At 40.8% G+C, this 8,707-nt stretch overlaps 1 protein-coding gene across 1 annotated transcript; it reads left to right on the top strand.

Annotated features, from left to right (window-relative positions):
- Positions 1 to 598: 598 nt before the first annotated feature.
- LOC104607647 (uncharacterized) lies at positions 599 to 4,485 on the top strand. Its single transcript, XM_010273325.3, has 3 exons — positions 599 to 1,822; positions 1,972 to 2,140; positions 3,833 to 4,485. Exons 1-3 carry the CDS (start codon positions 1,004 to 1,006, stop codon positions 4,279 to 4,281), a joined length of 1,437 nt encoding a protein of 478 aa, XP_010271627.1. The 5' UTR covers positions 599 to 1,003; the 3' UTR covers positions 4,282 to 4,485.
- Positions 4,486 to 8,707: the final 4,222 nt, after the last annotated feature.

Genomic DNA, 8,707 nt, shown 5'->3' with positions numbered 1-8,707 from the left:
GGTTTCGTATTCTACCTCATTATTAGACACCTTGAACTTGAACCTTAGGGCATGCTCTAGGGTATTGTCATCTGGGCCGAGGAGGATGAACCCGACGCCGCTGCCTTATCGATTGGATGACTTGTCCACATGGAGAGTCCATGCAGGTCCCCTGTTTCTCATTTTGAGCATTGAGACCCACCATTTTGGTCCAATCCATATGGTTCATCAACTGACCCGAAATCAGCATGCCGAAAGGCTATGGCATCTAATTTCACTGCATTAATTAGTTGGGCGGTGGAAGAATGCTTCTCAAGAGCTAAAAGAAGCCCTACAAACAATGCCCAAGTTGGACTGTAAAAAATTAAAAGCTAAACCCTAAGTTGATTTTGAGGAGGATAGCCCCTGTTTTAAATGGGACCCGCCAGACTGTGGAACCCAATTCTAGGCACATGGGATTAACGCTTGGATGGGTCTGGGTGACCCATCCTAACTCAACACCTGGTCATGCCAAGATGAAGCAAAGGAGTTAAAGAACTAGACTGAAAATATTGAAAACAAGTCCCTTTATTTGATTCAGAAAAGAACATAAAGATCAAACTTACGCCAGTACCCACTACCCATACCCGGTATATATGTTAAAACTTAAATTCTGAACCAGTTCCTATTTCACGTGGCTCTGCCGCTCTGGCCAAGGCTGCTGATAGGCTGATGAGATGATATTCCACATAAAGACTGGTAGGAAGTTGTTGAGGCTCAGATCGCTAATTAGGCCATTGGCCCATCTTTAAGCTTGCAGTCGATCTCCTTCAGTTGTGTTGTGTGCCTCTAAAACTCTGAATCATTTAAGAGAGGAGTTATTGAAGCCCAGGTCGTACTACAGGAAAGCAACTGCTTTAACTTGCCTCAGCTGTAGAGGTCGATCCTATATCTCGGTGACTCGGTGCTCCGTTGCTGGCCGGCTTTGCACTCTCCACTCTCTCCACACACTGACACACACACACAGACAATATTTCTATCTAAGATGGCCAACCGAAAGCTAGACAGTCTGGGTCTGGGCCCTAAAGCTCTCGAGCCCAAAGGCCGACCAGCCGGCGTTACCGAAAGCAGCTGGTGCCGAGGGGTGGTTGGCGGCACAGGCATAACCGTCCTGGCTCTCCTCCTCTCCAAAGCCCCAGATGTCTCAGCTCTCCAAACCGCACTCCACCGGCTCCAGACGTCCCATCCCATCCTCCGCTCCAAGCTCAGCCATGACGCCGCGACCAACACCTTCTCCTTCATCATACCTTCCACTTCCCACCTCCAACTGGAGTCCTTCGACGCCACCTCCACTTCCCATCTCCTGAAACGCCTCCCAACCTCCGCCTCTGATCACCTGGTCTCTCCATTTCACCGTATCCTTGAGCATGAACTGAACCGGAATCCTTGGTCGTCTTCTAAACAAGAACATCACAAACATCCCGACACGGCCGTCTTCTTTGCCAGCCTCTACGCTCTGCCCGATAACAACTGGGTCCTGGCGCTTCGGCTTCACACCTCCGTCTGTGACCGCACCTCAGCGGTGACTCTGCTCAGAGAGCTGCTGGTTGTGGCCAAGGAAGTGAAAGAGGGACAGCTGAAAGGGGAACAGGGGAAGAGAGGGGAGTTCAACGTGGCCATTGAGGAGCTTGTGCCCAGAGGAAAAGCAAACAAGACGCTGTGGGCTCATGGAGTGGATCTGCTTGCTTACTCCTTGAAGTCATTAAGATTTTCGAATATGGATTTTAAGGACTCGATTGCACCTCGATCGTCTGAGGTGGTGAGGTTGCAGATGAAACCAGATGAGACACGTCGACTTGTTGCTGTAAGTAGATTCATTCATTCATTCATTCATGTTGGCTTGAATCCAGGGATATTAATAGAACTGTATTGTGGTGCAACTGGTGTGGTCTAGAATCTACATCTCCATTAATAAACATCAATGTTGCAACTGAGGATTAATTTGTCGTGCAGGCATGTGAAGCAAGAGGGATTAAGCTATGTGGGGCATTAGCAGCTGCTGGATTGATGGCTGCACACCTGTCCAAAAACCTTCGCGATCATCAGCGTGAGAAGTACGCAGTGGCTACGCTCATGGACTGTCGAAGCCTTTTGGAACCACCTCTCCAAAGTTGCAATCTGGGTAAGCATTTATCTCTTGGGTCCGACGTCCTGGTCCAATCATCTCGCAGATCTAAATTCACCTAATCAACAACCTTTTTTTTCCTCCCTACAATTCAATAAGCCATCAATAAATTCTTATTTAAATGAACCCTTCGTATGTGAACTCAAAACTGGTTGTTCAGTTGGGGACTCACGACCCAAACCCGGACCTGTTGTAAACTGGGCCAGAGTTAGCCCGCCTGATCCCAGTCCAAAAAAAGTTGAGTGAGTGGGTATGACATAGGATTTGTGACATGAAGTATGCAAATTGAGTTGATTCAATTTGAAACCGGACCAACTCACCCGGAGCTAGCCACTTGGGCTTCCTTTGTTCAATTGATGATGAGTTGCACTTGGGCCTCAAAAAATCTGAAGCACCCAAATTTGGGTTGTGGTGACTGGTGAGCCCTTGGCTTTGGAAACAAGGGATGCCAATGGGCAACCCGATTTTATCGGGTTAGGGTCGTGTCAATCTTGATTGGGTTTAGGGTCGGATAGACTAAGCTCATAGAAAATCAGACTGGATGACATTTGCAACAGTTATACATTTGTAAAAATAGCATTGGTTGAATATGTATATATGTACTATATATGTAACAGGTCGGGTTGGGTTCAGTGATATGCCCCTTATCAAGTGGATCATATCGAATTCTTTGTTAAGTGTTTCGGATTTTTAGCATCAAACATTCAATACGCCTATTTGTACATATCAGGTGTATTAATATTTTGAACCTTTGGTTCAGTGTCTCATCTTCATCTTGGTAGGGTCGAAGCTGCTTTTCTGGTTAAATCAAACCCACACCGAAAATCTGACACATTAATATCCCTACGTTCAAGGTTGTCCACCCAAATGTACATCATGGAACAAAGAAATTATTTATTATTATTATTATTATTATTAAATTTCTTTTGCTCCATGATGTACATTTGGGAGGGCAGAAGCAAAGCAGCTTTTGCCTTTCCATGGTGGATTCTACACAGATAGTCTATAAGCTATGTTTGGGGAAATATGGGAAAAGCTCAAATCAGATCTCCAACCCCTTTAGCTTCTTATCCAGAGTGTCTCAAAGCAGTTGAGCTGAAAGCTCAGTTCAGCCCTCCTAAATGGGTCTTAAGGTCCATTTGATAAAAGTGGCTGAATTATGATTTCTTGCAGTTGATAAAATAATCAAACTATTGTGCATTCAATTAATGATATATTAGCAAATAGCAGTAGATTTAATTCAGCCATTGTAGCTATTATGGGCCTGGTCCCACATAATAGGAATTCTACGGTAGGAACAGTGTTGTCTGTTGTGTACGGCGAGCATGAGGCCCATTAGCCAAAGGATGGACAGACCGTAGTTTCATCTTCATGAGGCGAATGCTGCAACTCTGCTCTGGGGTTGACACCGACCAACCATGTCGACTACTCGGCTTCATTTATTACATAATACGTGGGGACAAAGTCGAATTGAACAGGCCAAACAAAACCAACTTAACCAGCCTCAACTTCAGGTATGATTGATTGGGCTGAAATTTAAGTACATCAGGTTGGGCTTGGATTGGTCTAGTTGGGCTTGAGGTAGGACTGACTGTATTGGGCTTGGGTTTAGCCCTAAACCCGATTCCACAGCTAACCGTATTGGGCTTTTTAGGTTATGATCTATTAAGAAGTGGTTAATTGGTTCAGGGTTCTACCACTCTGCTCTGCAACACACATTTGACATAAAGGGAGGAAAAGATCTATGGGAATTGGCGACCAAATTCTGCATGAGCTTGAGCAAATCCATAAAAACCAACAAGCATTTCTCAGACATGGATGATCTCAACTTCCTCATGTGCAAGGCCATAGACAACCCACGCCTCACCCCATCCTCAGCACTGAGATTGGCCGTCCTGTCTGTGTTTGAGGATCCCGTGATCGATGCTTCGAATGAATCGTATCGAGACATCGGGCTGGAAGACTACATGGGTTGCTCTTCTGTTCATGGTGCAGGTCCTTCCATTGCTGTGTTTGATACCATACGTGATGGAAGGTTGGATTGTGCTTGTGTGTATCCATCACCTTTGCATTCAAGGGAGCAGATGCAGGAGCTGATTGATAACATGAAGAGGATTCTGGTGAGCTGGAGCGACTAATTATAAGCAATGTGGAAGAATGAGGCCCTCCTCTCCTCTTCCCCAAACGAGTTTGTACTGAACTATTGGTGTGGTTGATGCTTTGGATGTAGTATTTAAGTATTGCCTTTTCTTTTATAGCAAAGTGTATCCTTGCATGTGCAAGAGCATTGTAATGTCAATTTTGTTGAATAGATTTAACCTCGATTAATGAGTCTTAGGGCCCGTTTGAGAGGGTTGAGCTGAAGATTCAGTTAAACTGGTTCAGCTGCTTTGAATCGCTCTAAATAAACTATTTAAAAAGGCTGAAGTAGAAGGCCCTAACAAAAAAACAATGATCAATGAACATCCGATTCAGCTATTCAAAATTTTCACCGCTCACCTTAGAAGGCCAAAAACCGCTGCACTTCAGCCCTCCCAAATGGGCCCTTAGATTTAACATTCTTTAATGCATGTAATTTATGTTGGGCAGTAGGTATAATAAAAGAGTTACCATCTTATACGGGGCCCTTTGCAGTCCGGACTGACTATTAATTATTTATCCAATTCAAGTCTGAGAGTAGCTAGCTGTTTTATGCAAAACGAATACCAAAGGTTAGGTCTGTCTGTTCCACCCCACCCAAGACCGTAGATACATGGTACTAACATTTGATAATGGCCTTTTTATTTCTTCTGTAAAATGCAGGTAGCATTGATTTTCTTCTTTACATTCTCATCCTGATCCTTCTACATAGTAAATATAAACTGGGTTGACGAAAATAGGTGGCAAAATTAGGACGGATCTCCATTGGTTATTAGACAATGTTGGTCGCCTTATATGGGCTAAGTTTGGGAGTGTTTATTTGAAAAATAATTAAGTGTTTATTTTAATAAATTTTTATGAGCGTTTGGTGAAAAAGTGCTTATTTTAAATAAAGGTAGTATAGGTATTTTCTGGGCCAAGATAGGTCAAAAAGGAAATAAGCACTTAAAAATAAGTCTAAAATTTGGATGTCTCAAATAAGTAATTTTCAGAACAAATACTTATTTCGGATTTATTTCTCAAACTCAAACAAGTGCTTATTAGTGTGGTTCCAACCCAAGCACTCCCAAACTTGAGGTAGACTACATATAGTCCTAACCTTTGACATTTTTTTCTCTAACACAAAGTAGGGGATGGCAAATTTCTTCATTTCCTTGATCCCTACAGAGATCCACTTAGAATGGGGTGGGGATGGGGATGGGAATGGGGAAATTGTCATCTCCGTTGGTAGGGATGAGCCTCACCCCACAGGAACCCCGATCTCCTCTGATATATGCATATATATATATATATATATATATATATATATATATATATATATGTATATATAATGGCTCGTTGAGTAAGACTCCAAGTCGGCACTTGAGACCAAGAGATTGACCTCTCCATAGCACAACTGGATGACTTTGCTGTTGTCCTTGGTATGTACTTCTTTACTTGGGCAAAAGCTGCACCAACGCCTCACCTTAACACCTTGCTGATCATGAATGAGTAAACACCTTGCATGGTTGACATGATTACCTCAGGAGAAGCAAGTCTCAACCTTGCAACTCCAGCTTCCGCCCCCACATCAAGGGACACCAAAGAGCTCGGCAACAGCAACCACAGTCACCGCAATCAGAAGTGATGATGACATCTCCAGCAAGAAGACAATGCCATTATATATATATATATAATGGCATCACGAGCAAGAAGACGGGAATTTGCATTCTCATGCTAGATGGTAGAGAGCCCCGGGTTTTAGGTTTTATCATTAATGACCCCCAGGACAGATCTCCATTGTAATGTCTGGTAGGTGGGTAAAGTCTTAATTGGTGTTTGAGAGGGTGCATTTTTACAAGTGATTTGTTTCACTATGAATCATGAATGCACCGCCCCAATCTTGTTTTCTGATGGGCAACCCCAGTTAGGAGCCTTACACTAAATGGGCATTTAAAGTGTTTTTATTTTTATTATTAAAATACTTTTAGTCATTAAGATATCATATCTTAAAAATATAGTTTTTTCTTTTCACTTTTCAATTTGTCACATCAGAATGGTGATTGACTCATTAATTTGAGAAGAGTGCAAATACAAGTATGTACAATTTAAATACAAGAAATACCATATACAAAGTTTTGCATTAAATTAAATACATTTGTATTTGGAGCATTTCTATCCTCCACAATTCTATCCACGCCTACCCATATAACATCGTAGCCACACATGAGGAATATCTCATCCTCTTAGTGAGATGTTCCTCATGCATGAAGGTAGTGTTTTGTGGGTAGGTGTTGGTGGAGTTCTTGTGGGCAAGAGATCTAGAAATTTGTATTTGTATTCTTTTCTGAATTGAGCTTTAAGGCTGCATTTTGTTGTAGTGCAAATTTATTTGCACTGATGCAAACTATGATAGTATAAATGATTTCAGTGCAAATTCTTATTTATTTTTGTTTCAAATTTTATCTTATTTTATTTGTTTGCAACACAAATGAAAAAAAAATAAAAGACTTAAAGCAGTAAAACAAAGTTGAACTTGCATTCTTTTCATTGCACTCTCATGCATCTATACTAGTGCACATAAAAATGCATTACAAGCAAACTCAGCCTCAGACTCAGTTTGAATAGAGTACATATACAAATATGTTTAATATAAATACATACAAAATAATACAAAAAGCAAGCTTTTGCACTTTAGTATTTGTACTCCTTTCAAAGTAAGCAGGTCAAATACTGAATGAGTGAAAATTCTTTTCTCAAAGGATCACCATTCTTTCTGAAATTCTAGGCAAATCATTGCAGAAATGTTTTCTCATAAATTAACATTGCCAAACATGATGTGTTGCTGATTCTGTACGCAATGCTGATGTGGCAGCTTGATGAAACAGACTAGCGATGAAATGCATCAACCCCAATCACCACTTTTGTCCAAGGCAATGTTTTAAAAACTGAATTAGAGGCCAAAAAGTTTTTGCCTCAAGGTCATAGGTCACCGGTTCGATTGTCTGGGTTGAACAGATCAACCCGTGTATCTATGTTGGATTGTGCACATAATTTTCCACGAATAATGAGACACAAGCACAACCATTTTGCTTAAAACTATTCAACTAAATGAAAAAGGAGAAAACTGCAAATTAGTATCTTGTACTTTGGGCTTAGTCTCACTTTGGTCTTCAAATTTTAAAACGTGTCAATTCAGTATCTAAACTTTCAAAACGTGCTAATTTCGTACCTATCATTAATCAATCATCAGTTAGATGTATCACATGTCATCATGTGTGATTTAAAACTTTTAAAAATATCAAAATTAACTTTTTAAATAAAACACTGCTCATCATCTTTTTCCACAAGAAGGTTAAACAGAGCCCAACCACTGCACTCTAAGCATAATACCCACCCGCATAATTGATGGTCTAAACATTACTAGAGCAGAATACCATATTACTTGGTCTCTACTAATGTCAACAAAAGAAATTCTATTCAAGGGTAACTTACTAGACCCAGTTTTCCTATTTTATGCAATATGAATATTAGTGCCTTTTTTTTTCCGAGCACAGCTTTAACAGTTTAACATTATGAGCTCCTGGGACCAATTCTGGGAATTCCTATTTGTACTTGTACAAATAAAATTACACTGTAACCAAACACAGCCTTACCTACAATAAACAATCAGGAAAGCAAACCATAAGTGAGAACACAAATAGGATATTCGAAGTGTTTAGTACCAGTACCGTTATAAGCATCCACTAGCTATAAGAGATTGTGGTACGTGACCGGTTAACTTGTTATTTGACAAATTGAGAAGGCTAAGCCTCATAGAAGATAGGCTCGCCGGAATTGATTGGGAGAGATGATTAATTGTTCGATAGGTTTAATGATTTTAGAGAAGGCAATGCCCCGAGTATCGCAGGAATATTACCAGTGAGTGGCGAAGTTTATGACTTTGAGAGAAGCACAGGTTTCTTTACAGCATTTTCAAACTTCATTGACTAATCTCTCAACCATTATATGCTCTTGAAGGAGCGCATGGTTGATAAAGAAAATTAGATGATATCTGAAGGGTATTTATATCTTTTTCACATGCCATTTAACGATTGACTAATGGTAGATACTAAATTGGCACGTTTTGGATTGGATTGACACGTTTTGAAGTTTGAGAATTAAAGTGAAATGAGGCCCAAAGTATATGGTACTAATTTGAAAATTTCCCTAAGAAAAAGGTAAGGTTAAAACCATGGTTTTCAAAATCAGACCGACTGGATGGTTGGACGGAAACCGGTTCATGGTTTTTCCCAAAACCGGATTTTCTTCAAAAACCATTGATTTTGGTCAGCAAACTGCTGACCCGAGCGGTTAACCATTCGAACCATTTGAATGGTTTTGACTGCTTTTTATTTTTATTTAAATTTTTGTCAGAACGGGCCAACCATTCAATTTGAATGGTTG

The sequence above is a fragment of the Nelumbo nucifera genome, chromosome 2, assembly GCF_055504915.1.
Source record: "Nelumbo nucifera cultivar China Antique chromosome 2, China Antique-T2T, whole genome shotgun sequence".
Classification (NCBI taxonomy): Eukaryota; Viridiplantae; Streptophyta; class Magnoliopsida; order Proteales; family Nelumbonaceae; genus Nelumbo; species Nelumbo nucifera.
The sequence above is the reverse complement of the archived record's forward strand: the minus strand, read 5'-3'. Positions and strand labels throughout refer to the sequence as shown.